General features: G+C 46.6%; 1 protein-coding gene across 1 annotated transcript in view; it reads right to left on the bottom strand.

Annotated features, from left to right (window-relative positions):
* zeb1b (zinc finger E-box binding homeobox 1b) overlaps positions 1-10596 on the bottom strand; it is a 49015-nt gene extending 38419 nt beyond the window's left edge. Inside the window, 1 exon segment of the mRNA XM_034559805.1 lies at positions 10485-10596. Within this exon segment, the coding sequence (XP_034415696.1) occupies positions 10485-10535 (51 nt within the window). The 5' untranslated portion in view covers positions 10536-10596.
* Between the last annotated feature and the right edge of the window lie 13157 nt (positions 10597-23753).

Raw genomic sequence — 23753 nt, 5'->3', positions numbered from 1 at the left:
TTCAGCCCCGGGCCTTTTTTCAAAGAAGAGGGCTAGATAAAGCCTGACCCAAAATAGGCCTTGCTACTTTGTTACCATAATGCAGGCCTTAATCAACTCTAATGTTATTTCTGAGGGTGTACTTTAGAGTCGTTGGCCACGATAAACTCTCGCCGTCCTGCGGAGGACTTTGACCCTCCTGGTGGAACGAATTTGGCTAAAACGCCGCTCGGCGCCAGCGGACAAGAGCAGCCGCTTGTGACGGAGAGGAGAGGGATGAGATTCCTTCGCATAGGGATCGTCCACTCACCTCTCAGCCCGTCTAGACGCCGTCTGCCACGCCCCGCCAGAAGTCTGTCCTGATTCAGAGATTTATCAGACAGCCGTTCGATTAGAAGGTCACCGTTCTAAATTAGCAGGCGAGTCAGGGAATGACGGAGGCGGGCTGGACAGGAGGACCATTACAGTCTAAGGGACATTGTCCCCCCTCCTGCTTACCAATGACACCGCAGTCGCCAGCGATCACGGCGACGCCTGCAATCATTTCAGCAACAATTTATATGATTCTCTCTTCAAGATATTTGCCTCTCCCACAGAGGAATGTGGCGTCAGTGTGCGTGCAGGCCCCGTTTTACGGGAGGCATCAATCAAAGTGACTTCCGCTGGATAAACAAACAAACAGCTTTTTAAACATCTGGTCGGGAGAGATAGAGAGAGGCACCCTGGGGAGATGTGTGGTTTTCCTCTGAGATCTGTTGATTGGGAGGAAGCGTGGAGGGAAGGGCAATAAATGAAGGAAAAAAAAAGAAAAGACAAAAAGGAGAGGAAGAGCCGAGAAGAGACAGTTCACACTCGGGTCAGATTTCAGGTGGAGGCTGGGAATGCACTCCCAAACCACGATCAACACACACACACACACACACACACAGAGAGAGAGAGAAAAACATGGCCTTTAAATGCATTGCAGCCAGACCATGTGACTCTCACGGGATAGTCTCATGGAAGCATCCCCCCAGCCCTGAGCTACCCTGATGGACTAGAACAACAGGAAATCAGCCTGGCTTGTAACATCACACCACACCGCACACCTACAGATAGCTGCTCCCTCTTTTACACACACAGCACCGGCCTTCCCTCTTCATGCGTCGCTTCGGCCCACGCCATTTATCACTCACTGCGGACAAAGTCGAAAGTTTTAATCTCTCTGAGAGTGTGCTGCGCGGCGCAGAAGAAAATCGGTGGCATGGCGCCCGCCATTGCCGGCGTCGACCTGGCCGAGCGAGACGCGCTGCGGCCTGGCGCCGACACGAGGAGAGGCAGAGGCTGGCAGGGGGCGGGCTTTTCAGCCAGTGAATGGCCCTTGTTTATATAGGCCCCTCTGGGAAGTCAGGACACTGCGGTGAATAGGAACCAGTTAGCAGCGATGGCATAATAAGACCAGGAGGAGGATGAGGAGGATGAGGGGGGGGTCATTGAAATTCAACGCAGGACACTGCAAGACAAACCACCCTTGCCAGCTGTGGCGGCAACTCAATGGTGCAAGGGAGAGCTTTCTATGGCTGAGGGTTTTTGGGTTAACAATGTAACACGTTAGGTGAGCAACAAGATTGTGATTGTTTCCCTCATAAGAAATACCAGATGAGAGGTGGAGTCTAACGTCGAAAATGGAGAGCAGGGGTCTTTCGGAAGATTGGGCAACTGTTTCCCTAGAGCTGAACAAAAGAGGCATACAAGCAGGCTGATTAATGTCACGAAGTTCCTCATAGGAGTGACACTGACATGACGGGGCTATTTTTCTCCTTACAGTCTGGTCTGTGTGTCATACTGAGTCCAGAAACTCTTTGCAGAAGTGACTTTACGGTATACAGTACTCTGCAGCAAGAAACTAACAACTAAAAAGCTGCCTTTCTTTTACTGGCTCACCCTTAAGAGCCAAATCTTTCTAATGTGTCTGAAAAGAGATGCTGTTTTTCCATGCCCTCTGTGTGCGAATTGTTTCCCAGGCTTTCATGTGTTTTTCACTCCCGGTTTGTGGTCTCTGTAGCCCCTGATGAGGAGCCTTAAATAGGCTGCCACAGGTGCTGGGTAGGTGAAGAAGGGGGGGTTGCGTGGCCTGGATGGGAGCAGGACTGCAGGAAGCCTCTTGTTTTCACAGAGATAAAGGGCTTTCAGGTTGCATCCTGAGACGTAATCTCTCGCACACTTCCAGGTTTTGTTCCCGGTGAGGCCAAGAGAAGACGACAGACTAACCTTCGCCCCGAGAGGCTGATCGATAGATGCTGATGAGACAGGATGTGTCTCTGGTGTTGGCGTGGATTTGAAGAGCGCAAGATGACAAAGGCACGGTTTGGCTTTGAGCTGTGTTCATTAAAAGTCCTCGATCCAGGATGATTTATGGGTTCATTTATTCAGAGTGCTGGTTCATTACTGATGATGATTATAAAAGTGTGCGTATAATTTCTTTCCTGACCTCTTCATTTGCTTTTAGGGCACAATTAACGTTTTTTCCAAGCTCTTACACCCTAATTACAGAAAAGATAACGCTCCCTTCCTTCAAATTCCAGTTCCTCCTTAACCAGTCACTTAGAGCTGGCCTTGTGTTCAAAAAGATCCATTTACGGGAAATTTGCATGAAAGCGCTTTATTGAAAAGTTGGCATTGAGGAGAGGCGGGAACTTCACGAGAGCGGGCGGCGCATTTGCACCTTTACGGCGAAGAACCGCTCGCATTCCTACTCTTTGTCTCTGCTGCTCTCACACATTCTCTCTCTCTCTCTCTCTCTCTCTCTCTATTTTGAACATGTCCTTCTTGAGAAGGCCGGCATTTGACCGTGAGCCACACCCTGTTCTCCTCCCAAAGGAAACTTTCAATCTCTGCCTCTCTCCCTTGTTTCGACTCTCTCCTACTTTTTGTGTTGTTATTTATGAGTGCCGTATAGCTGAATTGCTGCATGCATACAGCACCTGCTGGTGTTGGAGAATCAGAGCCAAGGCAGCTGCCAGACTGGGGGAGAGCGAGAGAGAGAGAATAGCGTGCGGCTTTTGTTAGCACACTGGCACGCAGCTAACGGGACAAGCAACTAGTGGTGATGCTGTGTTGATCGAAACAGCGGGACAAAACAAACAAACAAGTGATGAGCAAGCACTAATTGATAGTGTCGTACGACTCCAAACATGATCAATTAACGGACGCACCTCAGTCAATGAGGCGCGTCCTTTAATTGATCATGTTTGGAGTTGACTGAGGCGCCGGTGTAACCAGAGACTAGAGGGCCCTGTCAGCGCAAGCAAGGAGACAGATGTATGACCGCCTGGCTGCGGGGAGCCGAGGGTATACTGCCTTCACTACACACACAATACACCCACGCGTCTGCGTCACAATCGGTGAACTGAGCCATGACAGGTGGGCTGATATGGGGTTAAAGGTCTCTGGCTTAATTCCAGTTGCCAGAGACAGAAAGAAAAACACAACAACAACAACACTGTATACTTTGCTCAGAGTATGGATTGTGTTTCACAGGGCGCCCACTCGTTCTAAAACCAATATGGCGACGAACAAAATGCAGAACTCAAGGATTCAAAACCGTAGTATCCGGAATCCCATTTCTTTCGGCCGCTACCCCCAAGCTCATGGCCACAGGTGAGAGTCGGGGACATGGACCTAACTGCACTGTACAGGACATCCAATCCAGAAGGTTGAATGTGACACTAACTTTGTGCTTCAGCAATATGTAAGATAAGACAGGTGGTAGAAGTGAGAAACATATGGAGTGATGTAACAATGGAATAAACTGTTTGTAAAGAGGCATTTATCAAACGGGGCCTGCCCTGTTGAGTCTCTTAAAGGAGGAACTTAACGAAATAGCCTAAAATGACCTTACATAGTTAGGAAATGCAGTATATTTCTGAGGTTGCCCTCGGTACAGAATGATAAGAAACTACTTCCTGTCTTTATTTTGATCTGTTTAACCTCTCTAAAGACGGTGTCAATTCAGTCCAGGCCGCACATAAGATTATTCTTTGCATTCTTCATTCACAAAGACACACTGTATCTCTTCGTCTCCTATGACAGTCAATGAGTGGGTCTGGGCTTTGCTGCCTGCTCCGGTTAGGTCACACTAGTGGGGTCATGGGGAGCTCAACAAAGCCCTCATGAGTTAAATGGGGCGATGCGGATGCTCCATGCCTCCCTCTTCTACTGCCCTCCCCTCTGCTCTCAGGCTGGCCATTCTCCTCTCATTAATCCTGTGTGGATGTTTATCCATGTTGACATTCAACATAGCAGCCGGCCTTCTCCCTGACTAACATACAAGGTGACTAAGGCGTTTCTTTTTTTGTTTCTGTTTTTTTCTGCAGGAGCTGTCACAGGGCTAGCCTAGCATGGCCAGCTCAATGCACGGACGCAGTCACGTCACAGTCAGGCTGTGCAACCGTATAAATGTATAAATGTGTAGCCCCTCAGGAGGGCCATTATCAGTTTTGTGTGCTACGGAGTGGAAAATCAATATGGTCATCATAACGGGCTGGCGGAGAGCCAGCCACTAGGCTGTGTTCAAAGCACAGTGCATGGCGGCGGATTACTCCTTATCTGATGTCATCTAATTTCATCCCTGTAGACGGGAGACACTGAGGGACTGTGGTAAGGTCAGGCACATTTAAAATGGACTAGACATCCAACATCTATGTAAAAAAAAAGAAAAGAAAAGGCAATAAACTGACAGTCAGGTGGTCTGAGGTGAAGCTCCAGCAGAGGTTAGCCCCGATGAGCTTTAGCCATAAACACAAGCTGGCGTAGGAGCCCCTTACCGGGCCCGCCTTCTGCCTATTGTGTCAGCCCAGTCTTTTTCATTAACCGCTCCACTGAGGACCACAAGGGAGGGGATAGATGGGCAGGAAGGGGAAAGAGGAGGTGGTGGCGGGGATGGCGGGTGGGGCGGGGGTGTTAAACAGAGAGGGTTTGCAGACAGACCCAAAGGGACCCGCCGTGGACCTGAAGAGAAGCCACCAAATGCGTGATTAAAAACACACCAGTAGGTGGTGTTGCACAATGCCATGCACAATATTTACCTCCGCCAGGACGGCAATTTAAAGGTAATCTCTCCCTCAAGTATACACACTGCTGGAGAATATTAACCCCCCCCCCCCCCCCCCCCCCCCCCCCCACACACACACACACACACACCCCACCTCCTTCACCCACCCACACTTGTGGAGAGGGGCTGAGAAGGAGGGAGAGACCAAGGGGGGAAACAAGGGGATGGTTAATGTGAAAGAAAATGGGTAAAAGAAAAGAAGAGCGTGGTTGGAGAGTTCGTGAGGTTGAAGTCATCTTGCGAACACACCTGTCTGCCCGTGACTCACTGCTCTGGAGTCGGGAGGGGAGGCTTTTCTGCTCAGTTGGCTTACATGATACACTTAACTGAGTTCTCCTCCCTACATTGCACGGCAACAAATACTCGCCTCCACCACTTTACGTGTCAGTATCAGTGCGCCGGGGTCAAGGCTGTCAGAGCTGTTGCAGACCGACCTGACTCACTCTGCAACAACAAGCATGCCAGTGTGCGGTTCTGGTTCCTGCGGTGCCTAAATTATCTTCAACGCTGGCGAGAGTCTGCTCTTCTTGGAGAAAAAAGGGGGGGGGGGGGTTTTGTACAGTTCACTGAGCTACCCCCCCTATGCTCAATATTTGTGTCCTTTCAGAAGGAGTGTTGGGACAATCAGCGTCAGTTGGCGAGCCTCCGAGGTGTGCCGCCCCCGTCACATTGTCCTGTCCTGCAGATGGACCCCTCATGGCCCATCATTGCAGGGGGATTTGGGGGAAACTCCAGCCGGCTGTGCCAAATTAAGCCTTCATTCTGACATTAAAAATAGCACACTGGGTAGTACATCACCACTTCAGAACACACGGCGCACAAAATGCCACGGGGGATGCGTCGGCGTTAACGTTAAAGCGAGCAACCGTGACACGGGCGTAAGCTACACTTCCGAGGCAAAAAAAATGTCAAACAGGGGGCTGCAAAACAGGCTCTTGAGGGCCCGGAGGGCTGCGTGAGAGAGGGATTTGATGAATTCTGCAAACGTTCCGCGGATTCCTCCCTCGCGGGGACCTTTGGCAAAAGAATGGGTCATATGCAAATGGTATGCACAGTATGGAGGAGAAGTTTCCCACAAGCCGAGTGTGAAAAGGGCTCTCCCTCCCCATGCCGGGCCCGCTGAATGGGCCTTTTCTTCTGCCACTGAAAGTGTATGAGGTAGAGCAGGCAAACTGCAAAGGTAACTAGGCTCTTTCTCCTCGGGCTTTCTCACTAAAGCCCAAACACACAATGGTTCATTTAAGCATTCAGCCACGCAAACCCCAATAAAGCACATCCAAGCGCAGTTAAGGGGGTTACTGAAACTGACTCTGGGTTTAAAACTCCTGCTTTACGGAGGGAGAACACCTTTTTTTATAGGCTAAGGCTCTCCATGGGAGCAGCTAATCATTAAGCCGCATTAACAGTGGTGGGAGTGTGGTCGTACATCACATAATTTTAATTCTGCCAAGTGGTCAGATGAGGACGGGCCTTTCCCTACAAAAACAGACAAGTAAAAAGTTTTGGATCTTTACCTGCATGGATTAATTTAGGGTTTTAAGTGCAAAACATACTACTAAAGTCTTGACTCTAGACTCTTTGTCTGAGAGATAGCTGACATGTGTGTCATGCTTTTCATCTGCCAGCAACAGCCCCTTAGATGTCACCTGTTGTAAAATTCTCTAGTCACCTCAGTCACCCCATCCCCCCCGGCTCCACAGGGAACATAGAGCCCGCGGTTTAAGGGGTCAGGGAGCAATGGACGGAGAGTCGGAGGGAGCGGAGGAAAAAGCGGCAGCTTCAACCCCCCCTCCCTCTCTTCCTCCTCCTTCTCTCTCCCCTTTTCATTGAACAGACTTTAACACAAACACAATTGGACATGCTGGAAGCCACACAATGGCACAGGGGGGGGAAAGTGAAGTCATACTCTAGGCACGCATGGGTGCCTAGGTCAGGGGGCAATCAACAACACCCCTGGCTACTGTGTCTTAACCCCCCGAAATAAAGGACAAGCTCTGGGAAGGGAGGAGTGAGAGGGGCAGAGACGGGGGAGAGGGAAGTTGAGGCGGGGGTGGATTTCTCTTCTTACTTGGCACTTTTAAATGGAGCTGCCGAGGAAGTTGGTGAAAAGCAGTGAGGTAAATGAAAAATTTCCTCCTCCGCTAAACTCTTCGCACAACAGGGGTGGACCTTTTAAATGTAAACAGATGTCTTTTAACACCAAAGTGGCATGCGGAGCAACAGGGCCGATCCCCACCTCCTTGAGAGCCTCCGCTGTAGCCCGAAGACACGTCTTGTCGCAAACTGAAGCGAAACCATTGTTTTATTTTATTTTTCTCCCACATTCAATAGTTTCAAGACAGGTTGAGAGAGTCCAGGGGCAACTAAGTGTAGTTTAAGTATAGTTTTACCAGGCCAATAAACATGTTCTTCAACATCACATGAGTTGTTGCCAAGTGCCAAGCCCACAACCTCATTTTTCCCATTTGATGGATGATTCATCGAGGTGCAAGTGTGTGTGAGAAGGCCTCAGAAATAGAGAGAGCGAGAGAGGGTGGAAAGAGAAGAGAGAAAGACAGTTTAGGGGATGAGACAAATGACCCGTGTGATATTGTCCAATAAATAGAAATCCTAGCTAACTGTATGCACACCCTTGCTTCAAGTCTCGGTAACGCCGCTCCGAAAACATCATCCCCGGGCTCCCGAGAGCGGTTGCAAAGCCGTCCCAGCGCTGCCCTGTTTATTTTTGCAAAGAATGTTAACACCGGGCGCATTCCTCTATTCCCAAATTGCTGTGTTAAATTACCATTGCAGGGAACGGCTGCTATTCCTTAGGGGAGCAGGCTGGGGAGAAGCGACAAAGGAAGCTGTAGTATCCCGCCGATTGCAAACACCTGTCGTCCTGCGGGCTGTTAACACCTCTCTGTTTACAGCGGGGAATGGGGCTCACCTTGATCTCAACCCCCCACCCCTGCTCCATGGGACCTGGCAAAGCCACTGACCACAACAAGCTGGGCACAACTTGAAGGCTTGCTTGATTATAAGAGCCCGAGCAACGGCTATTGAAACTATTTTTATTTATTTTTTTAAAGTAGCCACTGACTCAGCAAAGACAACAGCCCATATTAAAATGCCAAGTTGTTCTTACATTGTGACACAGGCAAGAGGTATGGCAACATGCAATGCCAGCATTCAATCTAACTATACTACAACAACAACAAAAAAGCATAAATGTTGATTTACATGACAGATCTGCAGTCTTGTCAGGAGGTGGCAGGAAGTGAGGACTTAAAAGCAAATGCAAATGATGCAAAGTAACCCGGAACACATCTGTTTGGTTAAGGATGCGACTTTAAAATATTATTTAATAAAACGTGTTCAGTTAAAGCAACAAATAAAGGTAGATAAACACAAATAAATGTAAAGTATCTCCTGTGTAAACAAGACACCCTTTCCGCAGAGGACAGAACCCCACACCTTGCCAACAGGACCGTTATTTAAGGTGTGTCCACACCTTGCATGTGTTAAACTGCACAGCCGCTCCAGGGAGGGAACGCAGAGCCGAACACACCCCGTAAAGAAACGACATGACAGTGGAAAACATCGATAGCACCAATCGAGAAAAACAACAACAAAAACATGACACTCTTCACATCACTCGTCGGGTATCCAAAGAAAATGCACACCATCGTGGAATCCCGCGTGAGAAAACACCGTTTTCTCGCGGACGGTCGTCGTTAGAGCGGCTCTCCGCTGACTGAGCGGTCCGTCTGCGGTGGCTGCATGTTTGTTTTGACCAAATGAACGGTGAATTTGCTGCGTTAGCCCAGCTCCTCAAAAGCAACACTGGGTGGCACAACACATAAGCACGACGAGTTGATGGACAACAGTCAGATCCGCAACAACAACAACAACAACAACAAAACAAAAACAACAAAAAAAGGAATTATTTCTCAATAGAACCACCGTGGTAAATTGTCGCTCTGTGGTTTCACAGCAGTCCACGACATAAATACACAAGGGGTGGGGGGGTGAGGGCGACATTAACAACTCGCAAAAGTCTTTGAGGTTTACGTTGACAATGAGCTAAATGAACACGCAGGTGGCTGATAGACGCACGAGAGATATCTAGTGACTAAGTGCCCTTAAAAGAGAGCCCAACAGGCTACTCTGTCCCCGCATGAACACTATTTCGACGCCGCTGTGAGGTGGGCGAAACCCCCGTTGAGCTCCGCATACCGAAGCGCACACAATGCGTCCACTTGTATTGTATAGTACACAAAGTGTATTGAAATTGGCAGTAAGAAAAACGGAGTGTGTTGCAAGGTTGGCTCGCGACCCCTTACACCCCCCCCCCCCACACACACACACACACACACACCACCACCAGGTCTTACAAGAATCAGGATTCCCAGCTCGCGACGAGAGCGAGGATCCGCTGTCCTTATATGGGCTGCGCTCGTCCTGCTCGCACAAACAGCGCGTGAGATAGCCCTCGTTCTCCGGAACCTCTCGTTGCCCCCCGATCGCGTTTCTACTGAGTGTTCTGTCCGCCGCCGACTTCACCACCAAAGACCGCTGTTTAAAACGTAAAAACACGAACGGCGTGAGCCGCCCAGAACTCAAACAGCGCAATAAGTTGGGGATGAAGAAAAGGGAGACCTGTGCTTTCGGCCCACCCGCACGCTTTTTTCTCTTCTCTGCCGCTAACACATGAATGGTTGTCGTCGGTGGTATAAACCTAATTTGAAGCGCACAGCAGGGCCAGGTTCAAAGCTGGCAGAAAGGCGTTGTGTCCGCCCGTGTGGTGCAGCAACAGTGTCCTGCCGCTACCTGCTCCGAGTGAGCGAAAGAAAGAAAGAACCAAACAGTTGTGTTCGCTCTGCTTCAAATACAAATAAAAGACGTCCGCGACGTTTTCGCCAAAAAGGCAAAGCTACAAAACATGTTTTTTTAGTTTCCCCCCAACCCAAACCGTAAGAGACAAGCGTCTGTCGAGGTCCGCAATAACAATCAGGTAGCCCGTTCCGCTCACAGAAACAGGTCTGAGTTTAGTGGTGAGCTCAGAAACTCGACAGAATGAAACAAAAACCAATGAACACAGTGTTCGAGGCGGGTAAAAGTGTATTAAAAAGCGTGTAAAGAAGTATTAAAGTGCAGACACAAAGCTGGTCCGCTCACAGCAGGGTGAGGTGCGTATAACGGTCTCCAGCGCAGCGGACCGCTAGGCGGAGGGAGAGGCGCGACCCAGGTATAACGGTACACCACATAGGGCTGGAATACAGCGCTCACTTGCTACTTCGCAGCACTTTCGGTCACTAAAAAAACGGACTCGTGGGCTGCCAAACTTTTCGCCGAAATTACCGGGAGACAGAGCAGCCTCCACACGGTTCTCTCGATAGAAAAGCTCCGCGTCGGAAGTAGCTCAACTCACCGTTGTTCCTCCTCGGGTTCGCCTGCTTTCTGCGCTTACACCTGGGGCCATCCGCCATGATCCTTTCGCTGTGTCTAAATGCTGCCGGAGAGTCACCTCCTCTCTCACCCCCTCTCCCCCCCCCTCCTCCTCCCTCCCTCCCCTTCACCTCCCCTTCTCCGCACCTGGTTTACGACACTCAGCTTTACGACATCACCTTCCCGCACCTCCCCGACCCACTGCCAGTACCGTTTCATGGTATGCGCTGGAAGTGAGAGGGGTGAGTGCACCCGCGCCGTACCTGCCTTTTACTGATGTGTCATGCGCTAAAAACACGTTTTTTTGTACGCGTAAGTAAGACGGTATTGGCCTATAGATGATGGTGGTTAGTGTTTATGGGAGTTTGCATCTGTTATAACATGAAAGAGAAATACTTCAATTTTTTTGCTGTATGTGGCAATGTATCACTTTATTTCTCTTACACACACACACACTTGATTGGTTGAAGATTAATTGTTCCGTGACATAATCACTCCACATTATCGTATTATAAGCATCTTCAAGTATGTAATTCTGCTAACCAGCTTTGACCTAGCGACCTGTTGTTTATGTCATATGTCTGTGTCTGTGTGTGTGAAACGCAGCAGACAGAACAGAGCCTGTGTGTGTGTGTGTGTGTGTGTGTGTGTGTGTATGTTAGAGAGAGGATGAGCGAGGTCATGAGACTGTTCGATCCTTCACCTAAAGAAAAACCCTGCTGTTCTCCTGAACCGAGCTTGCAGCAGCGGACACGGACAAGCACGCATGCACACACACACACACACACACACACACACACACACACACACACACCACTTATCACAGTAGGCTCTGTGTAAATAGACAAGAATCCAGGATCACATGTTTGAGGTGAATTTCTCCTGGAAACCTATAGTGACAAGGAAAGATGAAGTTTACAAAACTCAGCACAGAGCGAAACGATGTCCGAGATCCCATGACATGCAATTATGGGCCGAAGGAGCGGCGGACGCTGCCCGGCTACCGCTCCTGAGGAGGACGACTGTCACGTGTGTCTGGTGCCTGGACCTCTGGTATGCGAAGTGTTGTCATCAGTCGGCCCATCGAAGCCGGAGAGACTGTAACCCAGTTCCCCCTTCAAGTCGGGTGTCCTCTATTGACTGTGAAACGAGGCCGTGGCATTCCCCAACTCCTGGGAACGCTTCAGGGAGCAAACAGAGGGCTCTGACATCTCTGTCCTTCTGCAGGGTACACTCGCATCACAGCTCCAAAATTATGCCACACAACCTTAGATACGGTGTCACCAGTGCACAATGTGAATCAAGCATTTCCACTTCGGGAGACACACTCCCCTTTACGGGACAACCAGCTTATCATTCAGCGACGTGTGACACCTCGTGTACATAGGACGGCAGATCTCCGGGCTGAATAATTCAGTAGCAGTGGAGCAGTCCTGCTTCTCGGAGCAGGAGGTGGCCCAGACAGAGAGTAATAGCTTAAGCATAAACAACACCTCCAAACTTGCTCCAGGTGGCCTCTCCCACCAATAGACAGCCTGCCTGAGAAGGACGTGGTTGAGGGGAGGGTGCCCCAGACACTTTCTCTCTCTCTCTCTCTCTCTCCCTGCCTTCCCCTTGATGAGAAAGGCCCCAGAAACAGTTGACATCAGCAAAGATCAATGACGAGACGCTCTTCTAACCGTGCAGTCGCAGGCTGGAAAAACCGGAATGCTTGTTATCCAATGGAAAGTCCGATTCTCTCCCATTTTCCTTGGATGCCGCCGCTGTTATAGCAGCCTGTGGAAAACAAAGAATAACAATCACACGACCGCTACTTGATCAGCCTGAAGACGTCTCCGCTGTGTTTTTGGTGAAGAGCTGGAGTAAAAAAAAAAAGGGGGGGGGGGAATTATTTTCTCTGGCAAAATGTACTGTGCGTTTTTGCATCGGAGCGAATTCACACACACCGGAGAGTGAGTATTATCTGGAGTTGGTTTCAGTGTTGGATACACGCAGGCGTCCCGGTGACACCTCTATGTTCTGATCAGTCAGAGAGGTCAATAATTTTGAATCGTACAAAAAAACCCAGCCACCTCACTCTAATACCTCCGGCAATAAAGACACATTTCTTTTTATATCACGAAGGCCCTGCAAACTCCCCACAAAGAGGTCATACGGGTGCCGTTCACCGACATGAGCCGTGAAAGGTAGATATTGTCTTGAGTAAGGTGGGCCTTGAAATACAATCACAAGCCTGACTCCTGCTCTTCCTATGGGGAGCTGAAACTGAGGCGAGGAGGGGGTGGCGGGTGGGGGTGGGGGCCGGGCGGGAGAGTGAGAGTGAGGGATAAGCAGCCATCCTCCACTACATTAAGGGATCATGCTGCTCCCTGAAAATGAGTATTGATCCTCTTAGGTCCGGGATCGTTTAGGAGATTAATGTGAGTAGCGGTTGAGCTCCGCGGTGCTCCACGCGGGACCGGGGGGGGGGGGGGGGTCAGCTCCGTGGGACGGCCGAGCCGAAGCAGTCTATCGGGTGATTGAGGATAGAGTGGCTGGTGTGCAATTGAGGGGTTAGGGGGGGGTGGGGAGGGGGGTCCTGCACATCCAACTGACCATGCCAGCTCTGTGCCATCTGGGCTGTCGGCTAAGAGAATCAGCTGGGACATCCAGGAGGGGGGGGGGGGAATAGAAGGGGAGAAGGCGAGAGGGGCGTCAAATAGAAACAGTCTGGGAGGAGAAGCGAAAGTGTGCGAGGAGCGGGTGGGACGAATGGAAAGGAAGCGAGCGGAGCGGAGGAAATGAGAGCAGAGGAGAGGAACAGAAAGTGCAGAGGGAGGACGACGGGGGAAGAGGTGCCACCCTCACCCCCTCGCTTCCAAACAGAGCGCGGTGAGAGGCAGTGATAGAGAGAGAGAGACACAGCTAAGACTAAACTGCTTAATCTCTCCCAAGGGACAGCAGCTAAATGTGAGGTCCTCCTCCCCCTTTTCCACAGACCGGCAACTACCTCCCCACTATCACCACCATGGCACTCTGTTCAGCTGCGGTTATCCAGCTAAAAGATACACTCTCACACACACACACACACACACACGTTTAAAGTGCTCTGGTGGAGCCGACAGTGCAACTGATACTGCGGAGGAAAGATCAATTTCAGCCTCGAAGTGACAAAAAAAGAGCGACGAGAATGAGCGGAGTGAAATGTGTATTTTTTATTTGTTTATAAATTCCGCTGCTTATAATCTGGCTCGCGGGCGAATAAACAGATCTCATTGCGAGCCTGAGAATGTTCCCATGTTTCTCTCTCTCTCTCTCTTTGAGGTTGAGTCGGCCCCCTTGGGGGAAGCGGTTGAAACAAATGTCAGCCAAAGTATTCGGCAGGAGTTGAATGCACGCTGTCTGAGAGTCCCAAAACCCAACAATGCAATGTTTGGAGGACGAGATGCCGATCTCTCGCTTTCCCTCCACCGAGCAACTCGCTTCCGTCTTCTTCTATGGATTTGTCTCGAGACAGGAAGTAGCTGACACACTGGCTGGAGGGAGCCGCACCCCAAACATCTGAGTCAGGGGATAAAAGGGGAATGGGTCAGACATCCCAAAGTATTTGAGTGCTCCTCCTGTCTCCCATGGCAACTCCACATATTCTGTTTACCTGTCATGAGGAGCACTGATCCGCGCTCCAAAGTCTGAATAAAATCTACCCTGTTGATGTTATCAGACTTGGACTTCGAGACTCAAAAGTTTAAACAGAATGCCTGCATTACAAAGGGTAACATGAGGGAATGTAACACTCAACAACAACAACAAGTACTCAATTACTTCAATTTCCAGGTACAGAACTTGTAGTTTACTTCTGCTCTACTACAATTCAGAGAGAAATATTACACGTTTTACTCCATTTATTAAACAGCTCTGGTTACTAGTCACTTTACAGATTAAGATTTTCCACACAAAAACACATAATGTATGATGACATACCCAAAAAGTGTATAATATACTTAAAACTCTATTAAAAATGCTATTTAAATCAAATTGCCTTCCCTTAACAAATCACAGCAGTAGCTGCTTATGCATGAACACATTAATAAAAATAATCAGATGATATCCTCATAATATAGTCAAGGGGGGCATTTTTTCTGCATCAAGTACTTTGACTTTTTATACTTTTAAAACCTATCGCACTTATGTCCTTGCACTTAAGTATTTTTTTGTTGTTGTTTACAATGTTGGTGCTACGCGTGAGTAAAGGATCTGAATACTGGATCTAATTAAAGATGCAATCAAATTGCATTATGGGAAGTGTAGGTTATATGGTCCTTGATCCATAGGGGGTAAAGTCTGTTTTATTTGATTTTTTTCCTACGACGCTTTGATTCTGACCAAATGTGTCTTTGTTCTGGAAGTACAAAGGATGTGATTGGCTAAGGGGGCAGACCAACAAGCCAATCGTCATCAAGGAGCTGGCATGACCCTGCAGGTCATACAATCTAATCCTAATAAATAGATTTGTGTACGTAAAATCTGTGTAATGCACCCTTTAATCGGAGGAAAAACTGACAGGAACCCAATTTCTTGTCCTTTCTATCTTTTTTTTTTAGACCTTAAGAGTAAAAAAATATATATCAGCGTGATAATAACTTTTCAGGGAGGATCGGCGCACGACAGGAGGCGAAGAAGCCCCCTCTGATGCTCAGAGTTACTCAAACAAACAACCCCCAACCCACACTCCCATGATTCCACGGGGGTGGGTGGCCACGGGGCTGAGAGCTCCTGACCTGCGGGTGAACGTAACGCTGCCTGTCTCCGCTGCAGGCCAAGATATATACTTGTCTTGGCTAGCCGGACGTGTGTGTGTGTGTGTGTGTGGAGTTATCCTAACACGTGTGTGCACATACACGTGAACACACACACACACACACTCGGTGCTCCAGACAGGCTCCTCGCAGTCTTCTCCCTCTTCTTGTGACTGTCAAAAAAGGAGACGGCCATCTCCTGGAAAGCCCTGTGTACATTTATACTGTATTCATTGGAGCGCCTGTTGCATGTTCCTGTTCATCTGTCCCTGCAGCTGGAACGGCACCGCGGAGACGTCGAGGCGTTGTTTTGGAGGCATCTTCACTCGCCGTTTAAAAACCAGTGAGCAGCTGAAACGATACGCGTTGTTGAGGTTGTGCTGCAGTGAAGAGACGACGCTGCTCCGGCGATGCACACTTTGGTCTTTTCAGATGTTTGTCCAATTCCTGCCTGTACGGCATTTAGACTTTCTGTGGTGAAGGTGAGTGGAGTGTAATGCTCATCACTAAAGGTGTAACATAGCGACCTCACCGTGAACAGCTCATTGTACCTACTTAGAACCTCCTGTAAAGAGCTGTAGATGGCAACAGTGAAAAAATCTCAACAGCAATTAATTACAGAGTAAATACTAAAATCCACGAATCAACAGAAGAGGTTACATAAACACAGAATAGTGTAGAAGATCAAAAGGTAACAAGACATGATGCAATTGTTAAGCAAGTTTGCAAGAACAGTTTGTGGTTAAAACTAGTTTTAAACTGGCTCGAGGGAAGAGGGACTCTAGATTGAGTCTCCAGATCCTTCCATGACGAAGGGGCATTTTAAAATAGACTCAATCTGTCTGACCTGAAATCCAATCCAAATCCAAGCCAAACAGCAAAAACAACAACACACGTGGCAGCTCATGAAAAGAAAACAACAGATGAAGCGCACTTTTTATTGATGAATAACGTGACCTTTTGATACACATTAACAGGTTGCATTCCCCTCTATGAGAGCATTTGTCTGTACGCCGCATTTCCATTACAAGGAAAGACTTCTGAGACGGTGTGGCGATGGGTACAATGGTGCGGCTGTGAGCGAATAGTGCGTGGGTAGTTTATGTTTGTGTATGTGCTTATGTTTCATTCTGCGATAGGCCACTGCTGTTTTCACTGGATGAATATGAATGCCGCACACCTACTCTTTTCCCACACACACACACACACTCACAGAACATCCAAGCTTTTTTTGGTACATTTTTCTCTGTACACAAATAGCGGTGGAGCACTATAAATGAACATCCAAAATGCCAGCCAATTACTATGGTGTCCCTTTACTCAACCTCTCCATATTAAGCCCCGGTTGTCAAACAGATTGTCTCCGGTGCTCCGAGCAGTGAAACAGTTTTCATTAAGGGAGGATTGCCATGGGCCTTAGGCTGGCGGCTTAATGTAATTTCACAGCTCAGCGTCCGTGCAGCCACTTCAGGGTCCAACCACGGCCACCCACACCTTTACAAGAGCCAGCGAGAGGCGCTGAAAGGGTGACAGGCCGCTAGGAAGTTTTAGGAGCGAAGGGGGAGCCCCAAAATGAAATTCCAGCACAGGAAATGACTGCAATAACAGCACAACAGCCAATAAGGCTTTTAGAAATAAACATGTACAGAGATAGCCCTCGTTGAGGGTTTTTGTAATGAAGTGTTGGGGACGGGGAGACTCACTCAGCAGTGATCGCTTATTGGGTGTGGAAAGGTTTACAGGAATCAAGTGGGATTCTTGTTTTCATACTGTGGAAATGATCAGAGATGCATTCCAAGATTTGGTTTAATTACTGAATTCCTCTAAAGCTCTTCCTGGCTATGTTTAAAGGGACAGTATGATGTAAAGAATAAGGGATAACGCTCATACTGTTTGTTGAAGAAAATTATACAGATGTTGATAAAGGACAGAACTTACATGCATTACCAAAGTATGATCTAATCTATTGGGTATGGGCGTAGGCATTTTACTCAGATATGTACATGTGTATTATGACTGTTTTCTACCCGGATTATCTCTTGAGCATTCACTCTGAAGGCGCACCAAAAGTCCCTATATTGCAAACATGGGGAGAGCATCACATATGCAATCTGACATGCGTTTCATTTTCATGTATTACAACTTTGGAAAGAGCGAGAGGGACTTGACGACTTTGTGGCTTGGAAAGGAGAAGAAGCCCAAAGAGCATCAAGGCCGAACTGGTGGAAACATATAAATACAACAGCACAAACACAAGGACACACAGATGCTGAACACAGGCAAAATACCCAACAAGGAGAAAGGAAATACAAAAGTAATTAGTACCTTTCATCACTTTACAGATGTTTCATCCGACTATCTTATTCTATTTTTCTCTGCCCCACGTGTTCAATAGGAGTAGTTGTTTAAGAGAATTTTTTTTTCTTTGAAACATTTGAGATGAGAAAATTGATATAAATCTCACGTTTGAGTGTTTAGTTTGACATGTTTGGGGAGACACGTATTCTCTTTCTTGCCACTAGATAGCTATGTCACCGTGAGGTTGCCAAACAACCAGCAGAGACTCCAGTAAACCCAGCGTGTAATCCCCAGTAAAACCACAAACTGTTATTTTTACACTTCCGTTTTTGTACAGATCAAACACACAGCATATTGCGCGTTAATGAGTGAGCTTCAGAGGTGTTGATAGACACATTTGATTTTGCCTTTGGACTGAGCCATGCTACACGTTTCACCACTTTTTTTCCCTGAGTCTTTATGCTAAGCTATGCTAACTGGCTGCTGCCTGAACCTTCATGTTTAGATTAGATTAGAAAACTTTATTAATCCCCAGTGGGGAAACTCATTTGCCACCAAACATTCGTACAGACAACAAAAGACACAGTCCACAGAACGCAACAGACAAGTAACACACTACAAGGAACAAACCAGAAGATGCCCCATAAAACATGACCATCAGAAAGATGCTAAGTCTAAATCTAAAAACACCTAAAGGTGTTCATTAAAAAATCGAACTGCTGCCGGAACAAAGGACCTTCTGAGTCGTTCAGTAGAACACTGAGGCATCCTGAGTCGCTCACTGAATGAACTTCTGAGTACCTTAAAAACACAGTGTAATGGATAGCCTTCAAAAGAAATGATTGTTTTTAACTTGACCCTTGTCCTCTTTTGTATAGTGACCTCTAGTGAGTCTGGGGGAAGGCCAATCACTGAGCCAGCCTTTTGGATCATCTTATTGATCCTGTTTTTATCATCCACAGTAATGCCGCCGCCACAGCAGAGCACAGCATAGAAGAGGACACTCGCTAAGATCCCCTGATAAAAAACATGTAGAAGCTTTCTGCTGATGTCAAAGGATCTAAGCTTCCTCAAGACGAAAAGTCTTGAGTGAGCCTTTTTAAATACAGCATCACAGATACCTTTCGACAAGAGAGCAATATGTCTTTCTTAAAAGGTCTAACTATTTATAATATGGACTATTTCTTTGAGTATGGAGCTGGAGTCAGTACATGCTTAGCCTAGCTTAGCATGAATACTGGAAATAGATGTGAAACAGCTAACCTGCCAGCTAGTTAGTTCATACAATTGCCTACTGGTACACTAGTTTGTTTATTCCAGGTTATCTGTTCCCCCTGCCTCCATTTAAAAGAATTCCAAACAAGACTAAAAATGTCCTGACTCCAGCTCTGTATCTCAAGGAATAGTATAGCATTTTTGGAAATATACTTACTAGTTGTTTTTTACCAATATTTACATGAACATTTCTCCATTCAATATAAAGCAAGAGCTAGCAGATGGTTATCTTAGCTTAACACAAGGATAGGAAATAGGGGCAAACCCTTATCCAGGCCTTTTTTCTATGGAAATAAATCACCTACAAGCATATACTGTATTAATCTCACTAATTATTATGTTATATCTTTGTCTCACATCTTTCCCCCATCTTTCCAGAGTTAATGCTAAGCTAAGCTTACTGTCTGCCAGCTGCAGCTTCATATTTACTGTACAGACATGATTTTGGTATCAATCTGCTCCTGTCACTATCATTTTGAATATATGCCCAAATGTTGACCTGTTCATTTGACATGGCTACTTTGAAAATACCCCCAGCTTGAAGCGAGAGCTAGCAGGTGGTTAGCTTATCTTAAGACAGAAAACAGGGGCATGCAGTTATTTTGGCTTTGTTCTAGGGTAACAAATTCACCTACAAGCACCTATAAAACTCCTTTGTTCTAGCCTTTTACTGCATGCTTCCAAGCTTAATGCTAAGCTAACTGGCTGCTAGCTGTGTGGTATCGATCTTCTCAAGTCACTATCAATTTGAGTATATCTCAAAGTGTCGACCTATTCCTTTTACATGGCCTCTTTGAAAATACCCCCAGTTTGACATGCTGATTCTCACATGACCATAAAGCCACACACACGCACACACACACACACACACACGACTTTCATGATGTTAGACAAATTACACCTAAGGCACCTCTACCATCTGCTCATAATCCAACGCATTAACTCATGACATCACTGTTGGAGTAATTTTTAAATAAAAGGACAAAGAGCACAGGTTTATTCTTCGTCTACAGGAACAAACTTGTGTCTGAAACGACAGACGACGCCGTGAACGAGCAAAACACGACAATCAGCCCAACCTTCACGTTATGAGTCATGAACCAGAGACGCTCATGCTTATTCAGTGTGTCCACTGAGGTGTGCAGCCTCTTCATTCAATATTTCCATAAGGTTGCATATGAGTGTACGCCAGGCAATCCCTGTAATAAGGAGGTAATGTATTCTGTGCCAATGGCAAAAAGGTATGCTTGAAACATCCCTCACAGGAGCAGTGAGTTTTCAACTTGACAGTGGACACATACATAATTAAGCCAACTAGAAAAAAATGAATATTTCATCTCAAAGCATTTTCATTTCCAAACATCAAAACACCTCAACGTCTCACATAATGAGCAAGTAAAATTAGTTCTATTCACAGAGGGAATAGGCAACAAGGAGTGCTCACTCAAAGCACCTTGCTTAAAAAATAGATCAGCTTGAAGAGAAGAGGGGGAACTCATAACACGTCTGTGTGCTTTTGACAGAATTCTTTGTGTCCTCGGAGGAAGCGGCTGTTTTAACGTGCAAAAGAAAGAAGAGCTAATTCTTTCCTATGATTGTTTGCCTAACCATTTCTTTTTTTGCGAAGCTGTAATTGTGTTATTATGTTATATTACAGCATCAGCCTTAATGCTTTGTAGCCTGATCTGACCATAACTCATACTGACCTGTAATTCACGACATGTCATCCGTGAGTCGCCGGAGGACTTTTTGGGTTTACGGATATGCAGGCGCATGCCAACGCAGAGGATAAATTGTTCCATAACGTTGCCGCAGTTGAGCTCTTACTAGTGTGGTCTGCGCGAGCGCCAGCTTTTTTCGCCATTTCTGTGATGGCATCGGCGCTCTCATATGTCTGAGTTTCCGAAGAATAGCTTGTAAATTATAGCTTTTAAAATGGCTGTGTGGTACACGGGAGGGGGGGAAGTAGGTGCTGTGCATAGTGCTGCAACAGCAGCACTGCCGCGCTGGGGAGAATTACATTGACCGTCAAAACCTGACTCAGACGGGCTCCTTGAACACCTCATAGATGGGGAATTAACCTGCCACAGCTTGAAACGCTTTACTGAGCGCTGGTCGATACTGTCATTATCCTAAAGCAATTCTTAATTCTATTTGGCCCTGAGCTAAAAATCCTTGTATTGATCACAAAGTAGGGATGCCACAACTACTTTTTTTCTGGAGTTAAGACGTTGTTTAAAAAAGAAAGCTCTCACACGCAAGAAGTACCATTCTGAATGTTCAAACATGGTTTCACTGTGACACCTGAGGATTCAACCAAGTGTTACAGTCATAAGGCACCAATGCTAGTGAGTGATCAAGGGTAACAGAAAAGAAGAAACAAAAAAACACCTCTCTTTCATATCCTGTTTTGGGAGATGAGAAATGTTGATATTACTTGCTGAGCGCCGCCAGCATGAAACGTGGCCCTTCAGAAACGCAGCGGTGACAACACCTGTACTGCAGTTCCCGATTGCACGTCTTTGTTTGGAGGCTTCTGACGACTGCTGCTGGAGACAGACAGAGGAAGACACAGAGAAGGTCCTGAGCAACTGAAACGGAATACATTTTTTTCTGTGTGTCTGTCATCCACACACACACACACACAAACATCGCCACCTGCCACAGACGATACACTGAGGCCTGTGACAGCAGTTAACAGAACAGGACATGTGTAGCCCCAGGTGACTCAAATTGCAAAACTAACAACACCATGCTTCATTGCACCAAGAATGCGGTGTGAAATACCAGTAAAAAGGGTGTGTGTGTGTGTGTGTGTGTGTGATTGTCAATTCGTGGGTATGCATCTGTGTCATAACGGATCCTTATGATACAGCCTTTTTGCTATGAAGGCACATTTTTGTGTTAATTAATTAGGAAGCAACATCATAATTGAAATCACAGACGGAGCTGTAATTTTATTCCAGCCATACAGGCAACGTGCATAAAGCAACGTTAAAAAAACTCTCCGAGAGCGCTCTACAAGAAGGCCGCCATCCTGATGAAAACCATCGAAACCCCTACCGATCTTGGTCAGCAATACCCGGAACAAATTCTACAAAGGATGCGATGAGTACTGCCCAATCAGAGGCCGAGTAGGGCGGGTCTTTGCGGAATGCATTCGGTGAAGAAGAAAATAAACGATCAAAACAGGTGCTACAACTTCTGATGGCTGTAAAGGAGGTAATTTGGCATGTGCATATGAGCAGGCACATCCACATTTACTGAGAACTACTATTGGTGCAGCTACAGCATGTTGCCTCAAGTGGCCCACACCTGCATTAATGTATTCAACAGCAGCATTAAATGCAACACCCTGTTGAATACTATATATAGATGTTTGTGCATGTGTACCTGTATCTAAGTATATGTGGAGATTCATGTAGGGGCATGAATGCACAGTAGGTGTGTGCATACTGTATATGACCATATGTCTTGTGTGTATGTAGGCTTTTCATGTGAGACATGAACATGTGCAGGACGAGTTTATGTTGTATTTTAATGACGCGAATTCTCAAAGAAATATGCATTACATGTCATTATTATAATCAATTGACAGGGGCTTTTTGTGCCCTTTTTCCAGTCGCTGGCCTTTAGGCAGTTGCCATTTTTATCTGCTTGGTAATCCAGCCTTGGTTGTTACACTGGGAACTACATTACCCACCAGTCAATGAACTATTTGGATGCACGGAGCAGAAACATTGGATGGGTGTAAACATAGATATTAACCCCATTAGAGAGCACAGGAATTTAGCTGTGACATAATCAGTTTACAGTGACACGTCATTATAAATATTCAGTGTTTCCTCTATTCAGTCATGCGCTACACCGACTCAGTTCTTAAGGCCACCTTTTTAGATCCCGACACAAACATCAGTGTCAATGATTTCTACACAGCGAGGAACACCAATTTACAATTTTAAATATACGAGAAAAGGATTGCCAAATAATCTGTCAGCCCCGACAAGCAACTGATGCATCGCTATTAAAAAATACAGTTATCAGTATAGAATGACATAACACTGACAGTGCCCTTTATCGTGCAAAAAGAGCAGGGGTTCTTTTTACTCCGTGGTCTTTAGTCTACTTTCTTAAAGAGGGTACTCAAGTGAATTAGTATTGAGTCCTGAAACACAGAAATGAGTCAGCATTCCCACTTAACTTTACTCTCGAAGTCAGTCTTTTTCTTTACAAGTTTTGTTGTTGTTAGATGATCTACAACATATAATACATCAGTAAATGCCCCTCTTGTGGTTTGTTTTTTTCTTAACGTTATGCTTTCTAGTTTTGCTGATTGCATTCAGGGCTTTAGAAAAAAATCATAAAAGTGGTGATCGTTTGTAAAGTTGTTCTTGCTGTACAAATTGTGTACGTGTCATAAGCTTGTGTTCGCCACAGACCTTATGTTGTGCATTCAATTGATAATCTAACGGAAGAATCCCGTTGGCTTTTTGTCGACGGAACCAGTGCGATGTTTACTTCCGGGTTTGACCAACCGAATTACGTCTCTCTCTCTCTTCTGCAACACTCTAAAGTACTTCCATAAAGTCATGCACGAGGATTTGTCTTAAACAGGAGAGCTCCTTTTCATATATAATTGAAATGCAATATAGTGCTACTTTTAATGTAATAAACGAACCGCTTCTTCTTTGTATTATTCTGGCGTCATGTACGTAAATAGGCATGTATATGTGTGTGTGCGCACAGTATTACGGCAACGTCACAATATTGTTATAACGTCTTGAAATAGCCATTTACCAGGTCCTGTGACGCGTCTGACTCAGCTGTCCGTGACAGCGCCTTGATGTACAGCTACAGGTTACTACGCAGACGCTCATTGGCTGCACTGACCTAGCAGAGCGAAG

Source organism: Cyclopterus lumpus, chromosome 20 (genome assembly GCF_009769545.1).
Source record: "Cyclopterus lumpus isolate fCycLum1 chromosome 20, fCycLum1.pri, whole genome shotgun sequence".
NCBI lineage: Eukaryota > Metazoa > Chordata > Actinopteri > Perciformes > Cyclopteridae > Cyclopterus > Cyclopterus lumpus.
This window is presented reverse-complemented; position numbering and strand designations above follow the sequence as displayed.